At 45.3% G+C, this 24,803-nt stretch overlaps 1 protein-coding gene across 5 annotated transcripts in view; it reads left to right on the top strand.

The window, feature by feature from the left end:
- Positions 1–24,803, top strand: part of NEDD4L (NEDD4 like E3 ubiquitin protein ligase) — a 95,857-nt gene that overhangs the window by 8,817 nt on the left and 62,237 nt on the right. For 3 of the 5 annotated variants that reach the window (XM_085042715.1, XM_085042716.1, XM_085042717.1), the window contains exon 2: positions 20,561–20,634. In XM_085042715.1, coding sequence (XP_084898841.1) covers positions 20,561–20,634 — 74 coding nt within the window. Of the gene's footprint in view, positions 1–1,082; positions 1,306–15,509; positions 15,649–20,560; positions 20,635–24,803 lie in introns of those variants that run through there. The other 2 variants (XM_085042720.1, XM_085042719.1) reach the window with 2 other exon arrangements.

Here is a 24,803-nt window from a genome sequence, read left to right as displayed (position 1 = left end):
CCTGCTCTGGACCAGGTGCCGTAGTGGGATGTGCAGGGTGAGCATGTGGGTACCCTGGATGCTGGCAACCCCAAGGCAGGGTTGGACCCACCTGGCAGTGATGGGGGATCACTGGGAAGCTGCTATCACTGCCCAGCTCTCCAGAACCCTCAAAGCTTTGGGGGAGAGTGCGAGATGTGTTTATATATGGCCTTGTCATCTTGGATCTCGCCTCTCAGCTGACATTGTGTGTCTGGTAAGTCACAGCACATCGCTCAGAGGTGCTACTAAAGGCAAAATTACTTCTAAAGCTTTCAGTCCTATGCAATGGTCAAGTGAACATGTGAGTTCCTGCTGGTGGAGAGGAGTTGGTGGAGAGAGGTGACCAGGTGGTTCCTGCACACGAGTTTTGTGCTACGTGGACACAAATGAAGACCGCACAGAAGTGTTGGTTTTGGGGATGGAAAAGAGGGGGCTAAGCTGAGATCCTCAGTCATGGAGACAGCCCAGGTGCCTGGAAATGAGGCTGTACTGGCTGCTCCCCTCAGAGATACTTTAGTCCAATTTATTCAAATGAACCAAATATGAGTTTATGGGTTGGGTGTACTACAGAGCTGCCTTTTGTGACTGCCTCCCTAGCAGCTGGGTCCTTGTGGCACAGCTGTGTGTCTGGTGTGCTCAGGGCTTTCAGCTGGTGCTGGTGTGCTGAGGGCCTTAACTGGTGCTGGTGTTTGATATGTGCTAATGGCCTTCAGCTGCTGCTGGTGTTTGGTACGTGCTGAGGACCTTCATTTGGTACTGGTGTTTGATATGCTAAGGGCCTTCAGCTGCTGCTGGTGTTTGGTACGTGCTGAGGACCTTCATTTGGTACTGGTGTTTGATATGTGCTAAGGGCCTTCAGCTGCTGCTGGTGTTTGGTACGTGCTGAGGACCTTCATTTGGTACTGGTGTTTGATATGTGCTAATGGCCTTCAGCTGGTGCTGGTGTTTGGTACGTGCTGAGGACCTTCATTTGGTACTGGTGTGTGATATGTGCTAAGGGCCTTCAGCTGCTGCTGGTCCCTGATGTGCTAAGGGGCTTTAGTCTCAGTGCCTGATCCCGGGGCAGTTCACTAGCACCTCCACCTTCTTGAGGAAGTTAGGGTTGATGGCTTCTGGAGCAGCTTACATGAATCTAGTGGATTTACACTGCTGAAAGGGAGATGCTGCTTTTTCTCCTGCATGCTGGAGCTACCCGTAGCCCAGTACAAATCTGTGGACAACCTTCCATGTCTTTGCGGAGCTGTTGAATTGCAGTAACTTCTGGAAGGGTGACGAAAGTCAGAGGTATGTGGCAGGAGCTGCTGGGGTGGTGGTGGAGGGTGTGCGTGAAGGGAGGGCAGGGCACCTGCTCTTTGGTGGCCGTGAGCTGTGTAGTTGGCTGTCTGGATCTCATGAATGCAATGCTTTGGCTAGAATTCTGACCCTGCTGAAGTCTGTGGTAAGTTTGTCTAAAAGCAGCTCGTTTGTAGCCATACAGGAATGTTAAATGAATGAATTCCCTAACAAACAAGTGGAGTTTTTAACCTTTCTTTAAAGATTTCTGGAGTGTGCTGCTCCTGTTGTTTGTGGTGAAGGGAGTGGTGAGAGGGACAAGTGATATGTGGACAAAACTGTGAGTCTGTGCTTTGTGCTTGTGCTGATTCAGCCTCATTAACAAAGCAAGAGCTTTGCTGCTCAGCAACAAATAAGTGACAATGGACTTGCTTCTTTAACCCCTGCTCTTGGTACAATGATGTTTGATGTATTATAGAATACTGGCTTGATCATTGCTTCTAAATGTTGAGCTGATAGAACTTGAAAATTCTGTCTTGGACAGGTCTTGCTTTAGTGAACTGAGGGAGAGCATATGTCAGTGGTGTACATGTAATTCCATTTTATTGCTCAGAGTTGCTGGATGACCTCTCTGCCTCACTTTGTATGTACCTTTTCCTCCCTCTCTTTGTTTTTAAATGCTAGTCTTAAGCTAAAGTTTACACCCACCCTAGTGGATGAGTAGACACTTCAGGTGGAGAGCTGCCTGATCCAAGGAGTGGTGAGTTGGGCCGCTTAGATGGTGTGTGCCACAGCAAGGGGCTTGTTCCTTCTATGCTGTTAGGCACAGCCTATGCTTGTTTTGGATAAGAGATGGATAAGTGTTTGGGTGGGTGGCAGAAAGACCACTGTTTTTATTTTTGCTGGCTATTTGGCTTGTTTCAGTTCCAGCTGGTCGAGTTTGGTCACTTACTATTTTATTCCTTATTTCCAGTGTCCACAGAAAAACTATCATTTCTCAGGGTCAGGTAAATTCCTGTGCATGCCTGGCCTGGACTGTATGTGAATAACACCACTGCTGCTGCCGTGGCCTGAGGAGGCACTTCTCCTTTCCATTCCCTGTGGGAAGGAGCTTTGCCATGTGGTTTTTCCCTGGCAGGGTAGGCTGGTCCCAACAGTACTGTGACACACCTGGGTCCAGCCAGTGTCCTTACCAGTCACTCACAGTACTTACTGTTGGAGTAGGGGTGATGGGGAGTGCTGTGAGTGGGATGAATCCTGTTTCCTGCCTTCTCTGTGAGCAGTGCCTCTTCTCCTCTGCACCCAGCAAGAGGGCTGGCTTCTGTGCTGTCCACACCTCAGCTGGCTCCTGGTTCTCACAGTTCTGGGGCTCATCTCTTAACAGTCATACTTGCTAGGAGGCTTGTGGGAAGCAAGTAAGAGCATTCTGTTTAAAAACCAGCTGTTCCCAGGGTATTGGTAGCCTCAGAGTCCCAGAGGTGTGTTTCTCCTTCCTCACAAGCTGCTCTCTGGTTGTCCCCATGATGTCAGGACTCCAGCAGTGCCACTGGGTGCTCGCTGGAGGCACAGCAACCTGTGAGCTGGGCAGGAACCAGGATGGGCTTCTCCAGGCCACCAGCGATCCTGGCTGAAGGTCTGGAAACCAGAGCTGCCTGTGTGCCTTTAGCAGAGATAATGGGCAGTGAATCTAAGAATGGATTGTTCTTTTGAAGGTAGCACTACAACAGTGGACTCAAATGCTGACACACAAGATGGCCTTAGGCATCAGCAATTTATTATCACCTGGTACCTTTTTTTGTACTCTTTCTTCACATACATAACAGATGTTTCTTATTATATTACCGTTGGTCAGTAAACTATCCACAGGTGCCTTTTCTAAGTAGTCCTACATGTCTGCATTCTCTGCTTCATTCTCTAACAAAGTTGTTTACCTCGCTTGTTTAAGGGCACAGCTGTAGGTTATTTAGGTCTAGGCTGCCCACAGCTTTTTCCTATCTTTCCACAGCACTACAGATATTTTTTCCAGATTTTTTTTTTTTTTACAAAATGGATTATCCTGATGCTTCTCTTGCCTCTTATCCAGGAGCTACCTTTTCACTCTGTGATCTAATTAGCATGATAAAGAATATCGTGCATTTTCCTCCCCTGACTCGAGGCTGTGATTTCACTTGTTCCAGTTAAAGACTCAGCTGCAAACCAGGGGTGGTGGCAGTGCCACTCTAGAGCCCCAGAATGGGAGAGGTGGGTGTGGCAAAGGCCAGCAGACCCCCTTGTCCTGCAGGTGCTGTGCTGGGCAGGTCTGGCCAGGCTGGGAGCAAGGTTGGAGCTGTGTTTTCCAGGGACATCCTGCAGCTGTACCAGAGGTCTTGCCAAATCAAGTCACACAATCGGGTTTTGGTTTTGTCTTAACTAGTTTCTGTTGTAGTTTGAAAGTCAAACATTGTAAACCAGACTGTGCTAAGTGGTTACAGGCTGGGTGTGGATTACCTGCCAGGTCATTTGTCACCGTGTGCCTGCACGTGCTCCTAATGGAAGCTCCTGGCAGAGCCCCTTTGGACCTGTTAAAACATGGGCCTTTTATAGTTGTTAGTGAGTGGCCTCAACGTCTGCAGAGTTAAGATGCTCAAGTTTGTAACTAATGTGTTTTCAAGTCTTATGGTGACTTTCTGGTACCATGTGCCTACCTGCGTCCCTTTCTTCCTTAGAATGTTGTCCAAAATTTGGGTTAGAGCCAGTGCATATTTTAAAGCATTTCAGTTGCAGCTTTAGTCACTGTTTTGATTGACATTGTTATTAAAGAAATGCCTCTTAACACTGCTTGAATTGATTTAGCAAAACCCTGAGTGGTTTCTTCAGCCTGCTGACATCATGAGAATTTACCTTTAATCCCTTGTGCTGTTGTCATGGAGCCTGATTTTATTTTAAGTCTGGTCAGTTCAGTTCTGAGCTACTTGTACCTGCATTTGTGTTTCTTAATTTCACTCCAGTGAGAGATGATCAGCTCTGATTCAGTGCAGGTTCCTGTACCCTGGGCTAGTGCATGCTGCACAGCTCCTGCCTGCAGCCCTCAAGTGTCTGTGCCCTACAGGGGATGAAGTTGTTTCAAATTCCCAAAATGCACTGGAGGAAGGGGTGAGAGGGAGGTTGGAGGTGAGTGTCAAAATGAATGCTGCAGCCTGCACTTGGTGAGGAAATCCTTAAGCACTCACCGCTTTTGGTCACTTCTGTGTGTTGGACACGAGGACTGTGGCATTTGGGAAGTTAAGTTGGGGTGCTCTGCCCAGTGTCACTGCAGGCTGGAGCACACATGCCCATAGATAGCCTTTGATAAGGCTGGAATGTGCTACAGAAGCTCTGTCATTGCTGACTGTTGCTGTGGAAACGGTCTGGTTTCGGTGGTTTAGCACTTGGCATCCTGATGTTTATCAGGAAGGTGAGGCAGTGCTGTAGCTGATCCCCCAGCCTGGAATCACGTGCCAGGGCTGGTGGACACTGGGGCTGTCACACAGGTGTTGCCGGATGTGTGACCTGGGGTAGCTGCCATTAGGAGGTCAAACAGGCTCCACCACCTGTGTCCTGAGGCTGGCCTGGCACCTCAAGGCATCTCCTGCTGGCTTATCTCTGGGGTGTTGGGCCCTGGGGCCACACTGGGGCTGCCGTGGGACTGGGCTGACCCCAAGGGCTGGGGCACTGTTCCTGTCCCTGTGCTGGAGGGCAGAGTTGACCTTTGGTGCGGACAGGTCATGTGGGGAAGAGAGCTGGTCAGGAGGAACACGTTGTGTGTGTTTGTGTTCCCTATGAGCGTGGTATCTCTGAAAACTCAGGACCTCTGTGTGGAAAATGCTGTTCACAGCCCTTATCTGGGCTTCCTGAATTCCTCTTGCTCTGGCATTCACCTGGGTCGTGTGTTTGCCTAGCAACAGCTTTTTCATCTGAGATATTCTGTTTTTCCTTCCTCTGGATATGGTTGGTGGTCTCGGTTCTGCTGCCCATTGTCTTCTCACTTGCATCCTTGGGGCTCAGTGTTAAACTCAGGTGCTGAGCAGAGCCTGAAGGGCCAACGTGGTGGTCTTTGCTGTGAGGGGCTTGTGACCAGCAATGGAGGCAGTTCTTGACCTTTGGATTTCATCTCTGATCTCTAGTTGCAGTCTGTGCTCTTTCTGTTTTCTTAGAGGTGGTAGTCCTTGCAGTTTTCAGGAGAGGTTTAAGTCTTTCTCCACTGTGTAACTGGCTGTTAATGTCCTGTCAGTCCTTGGAGTGATGCTGCTCAGTCTGGAACATCCTTGCTGTTTCAGTGACACTAAAGAGATTTTTCTTTTTGAGAAATCAAGAGTCTTCCAGTCAGATGGAAAGACAGGACTGTAGGTAATTGAGACAGAGGACAACCTGCACTTGTGATCACCTCTGAAAAGCTTTTTCCTGGAGAAGCTCCATCTCCCCTCAATATTCCATAAATGCTTTCAGTGCCTGGAAGGTGCATTAGAGGCAGGAGGTACATGACAGCATAGGACAGGAAGTACACTGATTTACTGGTTTTTTACAATTTTCTGACCTCACTTGTAGTTTTTAGGGAAGGCTGGATGAGGAAAGAAGATGGCCAGATCACTGTTTTAGAGATGGGAGTGTTGGAAGAGAGAGCACTTTGCTGCCATGGATGCAGAAATATTTGATATTCCTATCAGAAGATAGTACCAAATTATGTAGTATGTTCTGTTGTGTCTGCTTGGGTGGCCATCACTCCTATTATTAAATAAAAATTACTCTTTTGCATGTGACCAGTGACATGGGAAAGACCAATTCTGAGAATCTTTCATTATTCCAGCTTACTCCAGTTTAGTGGTAGCTCTGGCCTGGCTGCTGCAGGGATGGACAGTGGGCCAGTGGGAAGTGACTGAACTGAAACGCTGCCTCCAAGATGGTCAAAGCAAAACAAGATAAAGTTGTTGCAAAAAGTTGAAGGAGCAGTAAATAATATTAATTCCTCATTCATTGCTGCCCTGCATCTTTGGCAACTTACCTGTTGTGCTGGGACCTCTTTCTGGTTTAGATGTGTTCCCATCCCTCTGTAGATACTGGTTACATGGAAGGAACTGTAGCATCACTCTGAATTCCTTGGGTTGTCTGGATATTGGAGTTCTGTGGTGGTTTTTTTTTTTTTCCTCATTATGAAAGTGCTTGGGGAGAGAGAATAAATCCCTCTGCAGGATACCTGTTCCATGGAGCTGTTCCTTGGCAGCCTGTTTCTCAAGGCCAGTGACTTTCAGGCTTCCCCTTGACAAAGCAGGCTGTGATTTGTGCCACACAAGCTGCTATCTCTTCCTTGCCCAGGGCTGGAGCTGCTCCTGTTGTCTCCACAGGCTGTGTTGGAAAGCAAGCTGGGATTCAGCAGATATTAGCTAGTCCTGCATGCCAAACTGATTCCTTGGGTTAGGATGCACTGCTAAGGCCCTGCAAAAGCATAGTCGATGCTCTCTCATGTTCCTTGCAGTGGAGCTCTGGATGAGAGGGGAGCTTAGCACACTGGGAAAACAGACTGCCTCAGTGGTGCTGTCTGTGTGTGCTGGGCTGGTTCTCCCCCTTGATCATTCTCTGAACTGGGAGAAAGCTGCTCTGTTGTCTGGGTGACATTTCAGCTGGGAACAGGAGGTTATCTGCATGCTATAGCAATTCTGTGAAGTTACCCAGATGCCACAGCAATTCCAGGAGGTTTAGGGTTTTTTCCTTTATGCACCAAACGTTCTGCTTGCTCAATAAATCTCAGCGTAGCCACCCTCATTCATATTTCAGGTCTTCTGCTTTAACACAAACTGAGTCTTGGCAAACCAAACTGCTGACCCCGGTTGGGTGGTATGGTTTGATTTAGTTACCCTTGGGGCATTGCTGTGCCTGTCAACTTCACCTGATTTTTTTCCCTGACCACTTTAGTATTTTTCTTAGTGTCACAAATTCCTTAACAGCATTTGTGTTTTCTGACTCTGTTACCTGATCTTTGGGGCAGATTTTGCTGTGTTCAGTATAACAGCTGCACTATGAACTTGCATAGAGGACAAGTACCATCACATGGAATGTCTAAGGCTGTATGTTGTTGTGGAGCCCCAACCCATCTCCAATGGGAGCCTGTAAAAGGAAGCAGTTCTGTGCCATTGCAATTAGGACTCTGCAGCTCCGAGCTGGTTTTCTGCCTTTACTTTGTGCAGTGTGGTCACCATGTAGAAACAAAATTGGACTTTGTGTAGATCATCTGGTAATTTCTGGAAGGAGACATGACTTCATTTAAACCTGCCTGGAGGAAATGGAGTTTGTTCTTCAGACTTCTGTTAATTTGTGTGATCCCAAGAGCTTTCCACTGCTGTTCTTCAGTCACTGTGATGGGCATTTTGGGGTCTCGGAAGAAAAATCTCATTCTTTATTCCTAAGGTTGTTGACTGAGCTCCCTAAAAGTAAAAGCTCTTGTGGTGTCAGAAGCAACCAGCCCTGTGTGTACCTCATAATTTCTGCAGGCAGCAGTGTGATACAGAGTGAAGAATATGCAGGTAGAAGCAATAATTTCTTTGCACAGCTGGTTGCTGTAGAAGCTGATCCATTGCCTGTAACTTGCCTGAGGAATTCAGCATTGCTGTGCCCTCTGCTCTCTTCCTTTTCTGCCTCTTTGAGGAACATGCATCTGTGCTTCCCCGGGACAAGGTCTTGCTCTGGGATGCTGAATGACTGACCCTATTGCAGAGCTTCTGCAAAACATGGATTCTGAATGTGCCTTTTGTCTGGGGCATCGAGCCCCAGTTTGCATCCCGAATGCCTGGCAGGACACAAAGTGCAGCCTTTGTTTTGGATAATGAGTGGTGAATATTTTAATGAGTGTTTCTTAGTCTAGTCAGTGTCAAGTACCGTTTTGGGAACAAGTGACTGAGCTAACCTCTGAGCTTGGTCCAGCAACAATCCATTTATTGACAGGATTTTACAAATTTTAAAGGAATCCCCCATAAGCAATTAATACAACTAGAAAACAAAACAAACAGCCACCCCCAAATCCAACAACCAATGCAAACAACACCCCAACCCCCCTCTAAAACCCTTCCCTGCCTTCCACCCTCATTATATATGCAGAAATTACTGACAGAAAACAAAAAAGTGTTCTGTATCACTATCACTGTATTTGTTTTTCTTTAGAGTCTGTTCTCTTACAGTGTGTAAAAGATGATCATATCTCATTAAAAGAAAAGAAAAAGCCTTTAAATTAAGACAGTGCCTACTTTTCTTCCTCCTGAAAAGCACCTTCAGTGTATGTATGCATAGGAGAGAACTTTCCAGTGTCCTGCATTGGGAATGTTCTCGTTAATATTTTCTTTTTTAACTCCTGGTACTTTTCACACCACCTTAAATTCTGTTCTCATCTTTGGCTGTTCATAATGTATCCCTGCATGTCAGTGGATGCACTGGAGAACTGAAGACTTCCACTGTGGGATTTGTCCTTCCAGCCAGGAGGAGTTGTGTTTGCTCCTGCTGAATTGCCCAAATCTAGTCAGCCTTGAGCCTGGGTTAGTAATTGAACAGTTTTGTGTTCCTTGAAACACCTCTTCCCAGGTGGAAGAGCCTGCTAGCCCTAGGCTATCTAATTAAATGACAAATAAATACCTTTAATGAACAAAAAGAGTCACTCCTTTGTCAAGTGCTGCCATTTGTAAAGTGAGCTGGAAAGGAAGGAAGAGAAGGAGGCAGAACATGGGGTGTGAGCAGGTTGGAAACAGCAGGAGTACAACCAGGATCCAAAAGCCTGACATGAGATGTTTCAGGTGAGAGCAAGTCCTTCCCCATTGGCTTGGCCTCTGCACTGGCTTGAGTGACTGGTTTTTCTCCCATAATCTGGACAGAGGCTGTAATGGAGTGATTCTTACCCCAAATAAGAAATCCTTGGGGAGCAAACCCTTAAGGGGGAAGAGGTACTGCTGGAGGCTATGACTTGTTATTCTTTAAAAAAAAATCCAACTTGATCAAGATGAAGGAGACGCCAGAGGAGTGAACTGCTGGAGTGACTGACAGCACCACTCACTGAAATGTTAATGTGTTTGGAAGAATTTCTTTACCAGGGGAGGCTGGAAACTCATACAGTAACATTAATTATTAACTGCAGCCAGGAGCTGGAAGATCTAATTTAATTTCTGGTTGGATAATAGGATGATTCATGCAGCAAAACAAACTGTGTCAGAAAATAAAGTGTCTCTGAAAACTGGCATTCCTGACTTCTGCTCTCAGCTGAAGCTGCTGCAGTTAAGCTAAAAAGTGAAAAATACAGGCTGAGTTCCTTGCAGATATGTCCGGCTGTGATCCATAGGAATGAGAAGTAACTGCCTTCTCCAGGCTGAGCAAACCCACCACCTTCAATCTCTTCTCCTGCTTCTGCCTCCAGCACCCTTTGACCATTGAAGCAGCCTCTGACACAAGTAAATCCATTTTTCCCGGTCTCTGTAAAACAGTAATGAGAGCACTGGCTCGCATCAGACACTCCATGGGCCATTGAGAGAGGTGACATGTGGATTCTGATATCCTGAAGTAATTGCAGTGTAACCAGCTCTTCCCTCTGGCAAACACGTGTCCCAGCCAGCTGAGCATTCGTCACCCAGGGTACCTGAGCCTTGTGTCTTTCCCAGACTGAGGAAGTTCAGAGATATTTCAGGTTTTAAGAGTTGCACTGGCATTTTCTTGTCAGCTGGTTTCCTGCTGTCAAGGTTTTTGCAGGAAAGCCTGTTTAAGCAGCTCCCTGTCCTGTGTCTCTCCAGGTGAAACAGCCAGCGGTGCAGCTCTGGGCTGTGGGTGTGTGCTGTGGAATCGATCTCTGGAGTTATCTGGGTTAGAAATGAGCCTTCCAATCACAGTTTATTGTTGGATTATGGTTTTATTGAATGTGTGTTCTGTCATTAAACAGTACAGCCACTGACTGTTTATGGTCTGGAATCATTAAATATCTAACTAGAATATAGATTGTGGTTACATAAACAAGTTTGCGTGATCCATTGGCAACTAGTTGGGCTACTGGAGTGAATGCAGCTAAGCCTTCCCTGTTTGATACAGGATCTTTGCTTACTATGGCACACCTTCCACTAGACCAGGTTGCTCCAAGCCCTGCCCAGCCTGGCCTTGAGTTCAGCATATCATTAACTAGAATAACATTGCTGCTGAATTTGGGGGTGTTTGTGTGTGTGCTTTGGCTGTATCAGGGTTGTGTGGCCACTGCAGGCGTGTAGGTGAGTTTGTTTTATTCTCCTCAACATTTTCCCCCTTTTCTGGAAAAGGAACAAGTGATTATCAGAAAGTGGACTTATTTCCTCCAAGAGGGGAGAGCATCCTTTAGAGATTCTCTTCTCATACTACCATTCCACTGTGAAAAACTACAGATAAACCTCTTCCTATGAACTATTGAAATACAGGATCATGACCTTCAGACACAGTGAATGTAAAAAACCCCCAAACCCCACACTCAAGAACAAACCAAGCATCAAAACCCTGCAAAACAAACCGAAGCCTATCTCCAAGTGTCTAACAAAATTGTGACACAATTTGTGTGACCTGCTGCCTGGTGCTGCTTGGGCCACACACACAGGCATTGTAACTTCCAGTCCAGTCACCACTGTCCGATGGGGTGTGGGGAATGTGTGCCTGCCCCAGAGTGGAGATGGGAAGTGAAATCACAGGGTTGAAATCACACTGGTTCTGGCTCAGCCTGGGACCTGGTGGCTCGTGGTCATACAGTGCTGCTCAGGGCAGAGCCGAGCATGTGAAACTCTTGCTCTCTGGCCTTATTTACAGAATCACAGAATGAACTAGGTTGGAAAAGACCTTTGAGATCATCAAATCCAACCTATGACCTACCACCTTCTCATCAACTAAACCATGGCACTGAGTGCCACAGCCAGTCTTTAAATACATCCAGGGATGGTGACTCCACCACCTCCCTGGGCCGATGATTCCAGTGCCCAATTTCAAATAGTCCAGAGATGCATCAGGACTTGCTACTGTTGTGGCAGAGCCTGAGACAGTAGTTCCAATGAATAACAACCAAGTGCATAAGAATCAGCTAAGATTCCTTATTTTTCTCCTGAACATAAACACAGTGATATATGTGAAGGGTTAACCAGACCTTATTCCTGCTCCATGAGTTTCCCTGGATGGTTTGCAATCAATAAATCACCCCAAACTCACCAGCCTGGAGAGCTTCCATGTGGTTTTGAGTAGTGATGTGATGATGAGACTCAAATTCAGTTTACACCAGTAACCCTGGAGTTACTAGGAATTCATTGGACCTGGTGCTGTTGTGGGTGATGCTTTTGCCAGGCAGGAGGGTGGCAGAGCCCAGGTACAGGTGGACACTCCAGCAACAGCCAGAGCTGGCTCTTGGCAGAGCAGCTTTCACTAGTATGGATTTGCTAGGAGCTGAGCACAGCACTGCCTCCAGGAGAAACCTGAGCTTCATGTTCTCCCACCTGCCTGTTTCCCAGCCACAATTATTTTGAAGCCATTTTTCTGGGAATTCTACTTTTATCTGCTTTCAGGTCATCTGAAACTTGTCATTTGTGGTGTTATCATTTAAACTTGCAAACACTGCCTTCCCCTTTGTGCCCTGGTCTAATTTGCTGTCAGTGAGCAAGCTCTGAGATGGATGTGGTAGAGTCCTCCAGAACTTCATCCAACCTCATTCTTTCTGGGAGGCTCTTTGAAGTCATGTCTACTGCATACTGATAGAGGCTTTTGGATAAATCAGTGTATTTTAATGGAAACTGGTAGTCTAAAATACAGCATTACACTGGATATGTGTGTCATTTCACATAGGAAGAATGAAGAGGATTGTATTAAGTGTGAGTCATAATTTTTCACTTTTAAAAACTTTGAATGTTAGGGGTCTAGTGGATTTCATGGTATCAAAACCCACCAGTTCAAGATGTTTTGTGTTTAAAAAAAAATTAAAATATAAATGTATCACAGGTAGATTTAGTGAAAGGGAAAAACCTTTGTGCTGTGCTAGAGCAGCTGTTTTGAAAGCAAGTCCTCCTGTCAGCTCCTTCTTTGAGTCCTTTCTGCAGGCTGCTAATTGGGAATTCAGACCCTTTTTCATTACTGGACAGGGTTGTCAGACATCCACTGGGGACATGGATTTTTAGTGGTTCTCTTTTTCCTAATAAGTTTTGAAGTACTGCTGGAAAGTAATGGATCTGTGTGGGGCCTGACCTGAGGATAATGAGGATCTGAAATTAAACCAACCAGCCTTGTTCTTTTGCCAGTGTCCTGTTATCATCCTACACAAAGAATCATCATTCCTTTGTTTTATGGTAGTTTGTACTTGAAGGGTGATTTTGCATGTCAGAAAGTGGATAACTTGTTTAAATAAAACCCTGGGGGTTTAATTAATCAGCTTGGTTTCTGTATCCCCAAAGGAAAGGAAAAGAAGTTTTATCAGACTTCTCTTTAGGAATTTTCTGTGGAAATTTGCCTGTAAATATTCAGCTTGGATGCAGATGGTCTTGGTGCTGGTCTCATTCAATATCAGGATTGGGTGTGGGTTTTGGGGTGGTTTCATGGGATTTTTTCATTTTTAAAGCTAAGTCCATACAGGAGAGTCACTGTCAGGTCACAGACTGCTGCAAATGCACCAGTAACTTTCAGTCAAAGCTTTGTTCAGGTTTTTAATAGCAACATGTACCAAATGATTTTCCTTTTCTCTGCTCCCACCAAAGATTAAATGCTTCTCTTGTCTTGTCCAGAGAAAAGCAGGTCAAGGTTTCCTTTGGAAAGAGAATTTCCTAGATTGTAAATTCATGGCATGTATAGATGATTCAGCAAATATACCTTCCTACCCTTAGGGTGTTAGTGGGCATTGTAGTATTGGGTTGAAGGTTGGACTTGATGATCTTGGAGGTCTCACCCAACTGTAATGGTTCTGTGATTCCTGCATGAGACACTGGAGAACTCTGTCAGTGAGACTGTGCAGAAAACAATATTTCGCTTAGATGAATTCTTTTAATAAGTGATATAAATAGGTCTAAAAATTAAGTAAGGAGAATAGTCTTGTGCAGTACAGCAAGTCCATTAAATGAAAGTTCTTTTGCATCCTCTTAGGTATTTCCAAAGCTCACAGGTGACCTGGTTCAACACACTTGCTAAAATTGCTCAAGTATATGTAACTGTTTCGAGTTCAGCAGGTTTCTATAAAAACAGATCACAATTCACTTGGAACCCTTACTATCTTAAAACAAAAATACCTTGTAAGCAGATTTTCATGAGGGCAGTACCGTGGTCTGAGCCTGTTTGTTAATAGTGTGCCTTCAGCATCGGATTGGGTGTTTGGAATCCTGATCCCACATACTGTCACTGATGTGCAGGTACCTTTGATCTCCATCCACTGCTCCTGATGTCTGTGTCCTAACTTGCTCATTCCAGTTTTGGGTGCTCTTTTCTGTTGGTTTGTACCCATGGAAAGAGCAGCATCATGCTAGTCTCCCTCTAAGACAAACTTGTGCCTTGATGAAATTCTGCCTGGTGTTTTCTTCTGCTGTGTTATTCCAGCCAATGAAAATATGAATGCAGTCCCTCTTCTTTAGAGGTCTGAAGTCCTAGAAATAGGACCTGAATCACTATTGTAAAACATACAATATTTTTCTGTTGTATGAGCTTATGAATCCCAAAGTTCTCCAAACCCTGTAGTTCTTTTAATGCTTACTGGTGTTTGCTTGATCTTTTGATTTCTGCTGTGTGAGAATCCTTGCTCAGCCAGAAGTGCTCTGGAAGACCATGGGTGCTCCATGAGCTGACAAATGCAGTGTAGCCAGGAGAGTCTTTCTGATCCAAACTGCACAGCCTTCTTTCCTCCCGAAGCGTTAGGTTTAGTTGCTCTGATTTTGAGATCTCCTTTAGAGAAAATAATGGGGTTTTTACAAATACATTTCATCCTGCAGCGAGGGTTGAGAACTCCGTGGGTGTGAAAAGGCACAGTTTGGTTTGCTCTTGGACTTGGTGAGGGGGAATGTGATGAACACTTGCAAGGATGAAGATCTGAGCTGGACTCCCAGGCTGCATGTAGTGAAGCTGTCCCTGCTTCAGCCAGATAAGTTTTAACCAAGTGACCTTTTAAGTTTGTTTTCCTGTGCTGAACTTGCAGGGGAGAGTGGAGATGTGGGTCATAGCCCTGGTGCATGGTTTTGTTTGCATTGCACAACTGAGATTTTATCAAACACTGTTGGCAAAATTGCCACTGACAATTTCAAGATTAGTAAGATATTGCAAACATTATAGTGAGACGTACCACATTCTGTTGCTTTGGCCTTCAGAAAGTCACTGTGATGTCCTCAGAGATTGAGCTGTTCGCTTGGGGTCCTCTTGGCTGCCTTCCCCTGGGGTTGATAGCAACAGCCCACCAGGCAGGGCACCCCACCTGGGTTCTCCCTCTTGGACTGCCCAGCATTGTGTGATGTTGGGGAGGTGCCAGTCAGAACAGCATAAGCTGATTTGGGAATAATCTGTGCAGGAGGTTGGTGTGGAATAGCTTCCTAGAGCATGTTTTTTTCACTCAACCATATGTGGATTGGTTTAATCCACCAACAAATCAAAGTGAGAATCAGCTCAACTCTTCTGCCATTGAACTTGGTTTCAGTTGCTGAGAGATTTAGGGGAAGCCTAATGCGGTTATTAGGCTTACTATGGCCAACACTGGCCCTTAAGTAGATGACATGGGCTTGATTTTGCTTTGGAACTTAAGATTCTGGTTGATTTTCCCCCCAGATGGGGAGATTTGAGAGCAGTGTGTGTTTGGGTGACCACACAGGGCTCTGTGTGTGGGTTTTCTTTCAGGAAACCAGAAGTGCCACAGTTAAAACATTGAATTAAAGATTTGTTGTCTTTTCCATTTGGATTTGTTTTGCCACCAAAACACTGAGTTAAAGATCTGTTATCTTTTTTAGTATGTTATGTTTTGCAAACTTTCAAATATAATAAAACTGGAGATGAGGTGCTCAGTGGATGAAACCGGATTCACAGAGTCTCTGCATGCAGGTAACATTCCAGTGGGATCTGGTTTCTCTCCTTACAGTCAGTGGAAATTTACCTCGCTGGCTCCTATCGTGGGCTGGGATCAAAAACGTCTCTACACAGAGAGAACGGGGAAAAAAAAAAGGCCAAAGGGAACCCAACCAACACTCCCCCACCGCGGCTCAGGTGAAGTTCTCTCCAGGTGAAACCCAAGCTCGCTGGCCTTTCCCCTCGTTGCCTTGGTGATGGTCATTTACCGCCTCCGTCAGCTGAACTTCCGCGTGTGCGGGCGGAGGCGGCGGGCGAGCGGCGGTGCTGCGGAGCTCTTGGCGCGGGGGTCCCGCGGTAAGTGCGGCTCTCGGTGTTGGTGTGAGGGCCGCGGTGTGACAGCAGGGTGTGCTCCAGGTGTACAGCCCGGTGTCCCACACGGGCTGGCTGCAGCTGTGTGCGGCTCGGCAAATGGGAGAGTAAATCCGTCCATCTTGGGGAGTTTGACTCGGAGACTGTTTTATATACCTCTGGAAAAGCACGTTAAATGTTTAATCTTCCTGGTCTGCGTGGCAGCTGTTCAAATATTGGTTTGCATTGATCCAGCCGTTGTGCCTTTCACACTTGTCTGTTCATTTAAACAAGCCAACCTTCTAATTTTATACCCCTATCGATTGCTATGTGAGGCTGTTCTCTTAATGCGTACGCTACATGTGTCATGGGATTGTCTGTCCTGTTGCAAGTTAACATCTGCAGCTTTCCTTCTTACACCAGACTGGATTGCTGTGGCTTTCTTTCAGTGTGCATTTAGAACATACAGATGTGTATTCCAAACCTTGCTGAGGTTGGTTTTACAGCACTTCCATGTAGGTTTAGCTGGTGTGGGCTGAGCTGCGTCTCCTGGCTCACCCTTTGAAGGGGTGGCATTTAACCCTGCTGGTGGGAGAGAAGGCAGCTCAGGACACTGTTTGGCCCGCATTCTTTCTCTTCTGCTGTCATAACTCTTCTCTGAACTTCCCTGCTCCAGGGTATTTTACTAATCCAAGGGCAGGGCTTAATAAGTTTTCTTTATGTGAGTGCTTTAATGGGTATTAGAAATTACTTGGCTTTTCAAAGCAGCTGGAGAAAGTGAATGTTGCGTTAATTTAATGAAGAATTAAACAAAATGTGAATCATACAGATAAATATACATACAAAAGTCTCCTAAATCTGGAAGTGCATCTGTGTTACTTTATCTTTTCTGAGCTGAATTGAAGTTTGTTCACTGTTGTTGAAGTCTGGATTTTGATCTATAATAGACTTCAAGTTCCATAGCTTGTTTCCACCTAAATAAATTAAGTCCTCCGCAATGCCATTGTGAATTGCAGTTAAGAAAACAACCTGCATAGAGATTATCCTTCAGCGAAGAGGAGAACTCTGTAACCTTTGGCAAGTTTTGGGCAGGCAAGAATACATAAACTTCATGTTAATGATTGGACAAAGCAGAAGTCAGCATGGATGTGGGGAGTGGTGGAGCTCAGCACTAATAGGTAACCAGGCCCTTCAAGGCAGACTGCTGCAGCAGGTGGGGCGGCTGAGCGTGGGGACAGGACAGGAGCATTGGCAGGGACAGCTGCCAGAATGTCCTCATGGAGCTGCAGAAATGCTCACAGCCCCACAGCCATCCCCACCTGGACTCGTGCAGATTGAATCCTGGGCTCAGGACAGCACTGCTTGGAATTGCCAATTGTATTCTGCATTGTAGGTGCCAAACCCAAGCGAGGCAGGAATGGAACTGCTGCATCAGCTCTGGGGCTGCAGAGAGCACAGCCCAGTCTCTGGAAGCAGGAGCTGCCCAGAGCAGGGAGTGGCAGCACCTGGAGCCCCTTCCAGGCTCAGTATGCTACAGGCAAGGTTGAAATAGAATAGAAAAATATCTCTGTGGGGTGAGCTGAACTTCTCTTTCAAACTGTGCTTCAAGAAGCAGCATAGCATATGTACTTTACAAAACACGGAAAATTCCGTGGAATACAAAAATGGCAGAATCAGGTGTCCACTTCTTTCACAGAAGGTGGGTACGGTTTAATCTCACCACCAGACAAGTATTTCTTTCTGCTATATATTTACAACTCTGAGCAGAACCAAAGATTCTTCCATGGCAAATGGCAAATTGAGCTGCAAGTGACTTCTGAAGCCTTGTCTTCTTCCCTTAACTGTTCCCAGCTTGCCATTTCCTGCCTCCTAATCCCTGGGATGTTGTAAGGAGGAAAATTGGGCTGCTCCTGGAAGGATGGAGGGGATGGTGAGCAGATAAGGGTGGGTACTGCCTCTTGGGTGTAGGAGAAGGGAAGGAGTATCTCAAGATTAGCCTGGAGCCTGCAGTTGCCTCTCCATTTCTTGCTAACTTAAAGGGATTTTGGATATTGTTGCCAGAAAATGGGAGTTTGTGTTGGGAAAATGTTCTTTGAGAACATGTTAGGTGTTTGATCACTGATGGAAGTCTTACAGTCAAGATACTTAACTGAACTGCCAGTAAATTGTGCTCTGCAGCTTTTGTGTGGATCAGGTTGTGGTCTGGACAGTTTGAGGCTGAGTGTGTGCTCAGCAGTGTCAGTTCATGTGGGGCCTGAAGCTGTTCATCTGGGAGAACTCTCAGTTACACCATTGTTTCTGGCATCTCTCTGTTTTGATATATGACTGGGCTCATTAAGCAAGAGCTTTATTAGAGTTCAACAGAAGAACCCTTTTGCTCCAGTCAGGGACCTGTCCCTCATTCACTTCCACTTTGCATCTGATGCCTGGGGAAGGGTGTCCATGGTGGTTCCCTGACTCGAGTCCTGCAGAGCTGTGCAGTGGCTCCGATCAGCCTCATTGCCCTGCTCTGCTTGCTCTTGTTTGTTTACTTGCAAATTAGGACTCCACCTGTATGTTTGTTATCCTTCAGCCTCACTATCTGCCATGCATCGGATTCCCACTTCTCCTTAATCCTCCAAACCTGTCTCCTTATCCCATTCTCTGCTTGTGCTGGAGATCACTGTTATTTGGGGTTTGGATTATGGGTCTTCTCAGAATTTTTCTGTGGTTAGTGATCTTATCTTGGCTACTCTCTGTCATTGTGCCCTGAGTTTACAACAAAAGCCAACCAAAATCCTGATTTTCTTGTACAGTCTTTTCAGAGAGGGCTGGATGGAAATCTGCATCAGGTAGTTGATGCTCTGTGAGTGTCAGGCTGTGCCCAGCCAAGCAATCCTTTATCTGATTTTTTGGTGGACAATGAGGTTAGACTACCTTGCTGTTGCTGTAAAAATTTAACTCCTTTTTTACCTAGACACAGCACACTTGGAAATAAAGGAAGAAATTGGGACACAAAGAACCAGCAAAAGTTAAGGGTAGATATGGTAGGCCTTATCACTAATTGAGGTGGTTTAATTCTGTCTTTTGAAAGCATTACCTATATATATATATATACATATTTCATGCATATGAAAATTGGAACAAACATTAGCAAAAGCACTTGTTTTGCTTGTTCATTTGGAATATTGAGCAGAGGCTGAGAGCCTCCTCGCAGGAGGGAGCAGGGTCATACTTTTGGGGTACTTAAAGTGGGATGTGACCCCTCAGGTATGTTTTTAAGAGTCTGTATGTATCATCTGAAGCATCATCTTTTGTTTCTTGCAAAACCAAATTAGAGATCCTCTAGTAGTGGGACCACCTCTTGCTTTTTTTTCCCTTTTAAAGACGTGGGGGGGTTGTTTGTCTGTTTGCTTGTTTTTGTTTTTATTTCTTTTGAATCAGTTAATATGTAGAGGTGCCCTCAGTGCGGGAAGGAGATGCCACTCAAGCAAATCTGATGTTGGACTTTGTTAGAAGGGATCTGAGTAGCAGTAATAATATGGAAATAGCTGTTGCATTTTTGCTTGTTCTGCTTCACTGAGGTCAGAATGGCCTTGAGTTCCTGCTTGGGTTTTTCTGTGCTGTCTTCTCTTATGGAAGGAATTCTCTTGATCACAATTTGTAAGTTCATTGCCTTTTGTGTATTAAAACCGCTCTAGAAAACCAGGCACATGGTGCGTAGGAAAAAAAGTTCAACATCCACTAATGTGAGTCCACTGAATTGTTCTTTTTCACACACTGTTCTTGTTCACCTCTCAGGAAAGCTTTGGGCTCTTTAGGGGAAGAAATCCTATTCTGTTAATTAGAAACTACCTTGCAGTGTTAAGTGCTGCTGGGGACAATACCAAAACCCAGGTTTAGAGGAAGGATTTAGGTTTCAGTGTTGTTTTACTGCAGCCCAGCTCCATTCCTTCTTTCCAGAGGTGTGAGTTGGGCTGCCCAGGTACAGCTTTACTTCAGGGCTGGTCCTGACCTTCCTCACAGTCGGAAAAATCCGTGCCAAGACAGCTGACAAAGCTGTGTCTGGCTTTCAGCTGCCTAAAGCAAACAGACCGGGAGAAACCTGTGGGAAAGTGTAATTGTTTTCTGAACAGGCTTCAAGGAATGGAGTCTCAAGTTACTGTAATTGAATCCAGTATCTTGCAGTTCTGGGAGGCTTATCAGAGGAGAGAAGGTATAACTGATATGGGGGACTGCAGAACCTGTTTCTGTCGGAGGCTTTCCAGGTTTCATTTTGATGGCCTCTTTGTGTTGCTCAAACAGGGCGAAAAAACATAAAGTAAAAAAAATTTTTACTGATCTTCCTCTGGTGCTTCATGTAATGAAGTGATAAACTGAGCATCAGGCTGATGCTCCAGTGATGTGCATCTGCAGGACTTACCATCTGTCAGTGAGTGCTGGGTTTGAGCTCTCCATGTACACCAAGGTGATGAGACAGGTTTAAAAAATTCATTTCAAGGATTTATTTTTAACTGTGCATCCTCGCTTTTTACACCACAAACGTCTCTCATAACTAAAATGTTATGAATATTTTTCCTTGTGTTTGAAGAGCTTTAGTGTCAATGCAGAATGAATTTGTGGGATATGGATCATTTAGCATGTGAAATGGCCCTGTTCAGCAAATCCTCTTCAACTTTTATTGCTATTATTGTTACATTATTATTGCCGTGATGTTATTACTGTTATCTACTCTTTCTTTGCCTTTATTGAACTCTTAACAGCTCTGGCTGGAGTCATATGCTCCTCATGGTTGGATTCAGATAAGCCTTCCAAGAGATGGTTCTTTTCCAAATCCTCCCTAGGAGAGACTCCTGCTATCTGTTAACCTCTTGCCAACTGTTGATCTTCAAATTGACCTGCAGAACAAACATTAAAACCACTTTCTTTTTTATTCCAGGAGGAGTCTCGCATCCTCAGGGTGAAGGTGGTTTCCGGCATTGATCTGGCGAAGAAAGACATCTTTGGAGCCAGGTAGGTGTTGCACAGCGCCTGTGGTCCTTGGAGCACAGTCAGCTTGGCAGGGCAAGGGCTGCAGCCCTGCAGGTGCTGGGTGTGCGTTGGCACAGCTGTTAGCGCAGCTCTGGCTGCTCCTACCCTCTCCTTCCCACAGCTCTGGGAGCACGGCACGCAGCTCAAAGCCCAGGCTTGCAGAACCCAACCAGGTAATAGCTGGGGGAGAAGCTGGTTCTCAAGCGAAAATGAACCCAAACCCAGTAATTTGCTTTTTCTGAAGGTTAATTCAGGCTTGATGTTTTTGCTCTCTTAAGCCGATGCATGACAAAGTGCTCTACTGCAAATGTTCCAATCTACTTCAAGGATTTTATCAGTTTGAAATTAGTGGTATCCAATTTTAGCTTTCATTGAAATGACTAATTTCTTAGTGTATAAATGAGCCTCCCTGTGGGTTTTCCTGTATTTCTTTAATGATGCTTACAAATTGTTCATTAACTTGTGTATCTGGCTTAAAACTACATGAAAGCAGCAATTAAAAGTTTAATCAGCTTTAATATATTTGGTGAAATTTGCAACAAGCATTCCTTTGGTAGCTGTGTGCAGAATGTGGTAAGCCAAAGCTTTTTTATTTTCTTCCTCCAAATGTGCTGTTTTGAAGAACATTTTTTGATGCTGACCATAAGCAATGTAACTTTTATCTTTCAGAATGCATGAAGCTAAATCCAAGTGTAATTTGGACTACATTGATGTGGCCCTTAAAACATTTTTAGGAAATTGGTCTTAAGTCAGTAGGATTTCCAGAAAAGTGAAGAGTTAAGAACATATTCCCTACATGTGTTTTTAAATTTGTGTTATTCTTTCAAATGAATTCATCTGCAGTCATTTTGAAAACACGTTGGTATTGTGGAGTTATAGCCCCAGCAGCTCCTGTGTCTCTGTGGTGGAGCCGTGCAGGGCTTCAGACTGGGGCAGAGCAGTTACTGTGTTCCTGCCTGGCTGTGAAAGATTAACTACAAGGCATACATTGTGTTTTGCATCTCAGTGGGTTGTCCTGACCATTTTTAATCAACTTTACCATTATAAAATACTGCCTGTGGGCTTGCAGAGTCTGAAAGCCATTTCTTGCTTGATTAAATCCAAGGAAAGTCTCTTACCAGTGTAGAACACTGGAGAAACTTGTACTTTTCTTCTGAAGAATTGTAGCAGTAAAGAAATCTCAATGCTTTTGAGTTTGCTTTTTTGGGGGTCTTTTTGACTTAGGAAATAATTTTAATAGCAAGTATGGATATCTAAGGACACTCAGGGGAAGCCACCCTGCTTTCCACAACACCCTGACAGGAAAGTGCTGCCAGGTGCAGGTCAGGCTCTGCTCCTGGGGAACAAGGGACAGGACAAGAGGAAAGGCCTCAGGCTGTGCCAGAGAAGGTATAGGTTGGATATTAGGGAAAATATCTGTCCCAAAAGAGCTGTCCAGCCCTGGTACAGCTGTCCAGGGCATTGGTGGAGTCCCCATCCCTGGAGGAATTTAAAAACTGTTGAGATGTGGCACTTGGGGATGTGGATTTGTGCTGGACTCAATGATCTTGGAGGGTTTCTCCAACCTCTTAGCTGCCTATGATTCTCCTAAGAGTTCAGAAATTTATGGAATTATGGTTGCAATGACACAAAGTAACTAGAAGGTAGAGTGGAATAGTAACTGTGAGCACCCAGAGGTGATAGTTAAATGTGGGGAATGTCATCTGCATAGGTGCAGAGGCTGGTTAGTGTAGATGTAAGTGGGAGTTTATAACCTGCTTTATATTTTGCCCTGTAAAATTAGGAGTCTGTGATATGTACTGATGGCTAATAGATACTGCAGATTGTGTATTTAGTATCAGCTTGCATGTGCGAATGTTTGACATTTATATCCTTTTAATTCCATTACAACTTCTTAATTGAGGTGTCTTAATAAGTTTCACACAAGAATCCAAGTACTGGCTGAACTCAGACATTGTGTGTATCCCATAAATGGGTACATCTGATGGGGTGCCTTAGTTGCTGGTTTTTGCCTTCTAAATAATGAAGTGAATGAAAATTGTGGCTGTCTGAAAGTTGAAAATGTAAAGTGCTTTTCAGTTAAAATTGTGGATGTTTTTCGTTGACAGGGAGCTGTGCTTCTAATGACATAAGAGTTTGTTATGGATTGCCTCTGGGTTTATTGCTTTTACCTGCTCTTTCCTGAAAAGCCCTTTTCCTGGTTTGATTTCCTGTGCCCAGGATCCATGATGGAGTGGAGTAAGGCAGGCTCCAGGCTGCTGGTGGGATTTGAAGTCATGCTGTATACTCCTGTTGTGACCAAGGCTGCTTCAAATGCAACTGAATTCTTTAATTCATGTGTATCCTGTCACTGTGGTTTGTGGTGGGAGCAGAGCACATGTGGCTGTGGCTTTGCAGATGACAAAGATGGCAGATGTTTACCTTGTAGCTATTCTTTTAAATCCACTATTACTATTTCTAGTCCACTTCCAGTTACAGTATATGTGGTTTTAACTCCTGGAAAAACTGTGTTGATAGGTGTACCTCTGGAGCTATCCCCTCTGGCACAGTACTGCCCTGGAACTGGGTTGGACAACAGCCTGTTCCCCTTCTCGTACCTATGGCTCCTCTGAAGAGCAGAGACAAATCCATTGAACAGAGTTGCTTTCATAAATTTGTCAAACCATTTAAAATAATAATCTGGCTGCCGAATGCCTTTTCAAATGGCCTGTCTCTTCAACATTTGCACGTGTGCCAGAGGGAGAGTGCTGTGTGCCTCCCAGCTGAGGGAAGCCCCAGAGGTGGAGCAGAGCTGTGACCGAATTCCCAGAGCCACTTGACTAGATGGCAGTTGCTCAAGTAGGAGAGAGTTCATACTCTGTTGTTGCTTTTTCCTTTTTCTAGTTGATTTGCAGTGGAAGTTTTCCCAGTGTAGTGGAAATGAACATGTTATTAAGGGAGTGTGGGAAAGGGAAAGAAACCAGCAGAGACCTTCCTGTGATCCAACCTGAGCTGGACTTGGGAATGCAAAAGTGGCATCTGCATTGCTCAGCCAGCACACGTGGCTCATGCTTTGCCTGTGGAATTAGTGTGCTCTCATGAAAGCTGTGGGGCACAGAGAGCAGCTATGGGCACGTGTTGAGATGATCTCAGGCTGCTGGGTGCAGAGCAGGTGTGTGCTGCACCTACCTGGGGAGGATGGGAATGGCACCCCACAGGCAGAGCAGGTGCTTTTCCAAAAGTGGCTATTGTCAGTAGCAGTGCACCCCAGGGCACGTGATGGGCAGTCCCAGGAATGGCACAGGCCAGAACTGTTTGCTTCCCCCAAGGAAAATGCTTTGGGCATACCTGAAGGAAGCCCTCAAAGGGACAGCAAGGCAAGGACTTGTCTGAAGTGTGTGGCCAGTGTAGGAGAGAGTGCTGGGATAGGAAGAGATGAAAGGCTACTCAGTAGAAATATGCCGGATAACCGATAGTTTTATTTGTGACACCTTAGTAGTGATGCTCATTCTGGCGTGTGAAATGAATATTGGGCTGCCAGGTGTGGGCACAGAGTGTCAGTGCATCCATGACATTGGTGCGGTGTTCCATCTCACCTGGGCCACCAGAGGGCACCAGAGAGTTTCCGCAGCTTCCCGCCGAACCGGTACTAATGGCTTCTGAGCAGGTTAGGCTTATGGGTTTTTCACCAAAATTAGCAGGGCTTTACCCATTGCTGCGTTATGTTCTTTGCGATGTATTGGGTATATATTTCAGGAGCTGTAAATGGAGAAATGCTGCTTATTCGAAGATGGGCTCTTGCTACTGAGTAAGAGGACTTGGCAGTGATTCCTGATGGTTATAATGTCATAGTGAAAAATAATTGTCATCCCATAATTGCTCAACGGAAAAATTTCTTTGTACAGTGTGTAGGTGAAGGTGGTATGAGGGATGCTTGTGTCCACTCAGACTGACAGCTTTGCCTTTTGTCCCAAGTGCTTACTTGCCCCTCTTGCAGTTGTCCAAATCTTCACTAGTTGGTAAAAATCGTGTTGGTGTTTTCAGACGTAATAACTTGTGGGTTATCCCTCTAAATTGAATTTTTTAATGCAGATTTAACTAGGGTGCCTTAAATACTCATTCCTGTTTCTGTCTCAGAAGACTCCCAGGCTGCAGCCATGGTGTTGGGGTGC

This window comes from Lichenostomus cassidix, chromosome Z, assembly GCF_008360975.1.
Source record: "Lichenostomus cassidix isolate B80296 chromosome Z, HeHo_3.0, whole genome shotgun sequence".
Classification (NCBI taxonomy): domain Eukaryota; kingdom Metazoa; phylum Chordata; class Aves; order Passeriformes; family Meliphagidae; genus Lichenostomus; species Lichenostomus cassidix.
The sequence above is the reverse complement of the archived record's forward strand: the minus strand, read 5'-3'. Positions and strand labels throughout refer to the sequence as shown.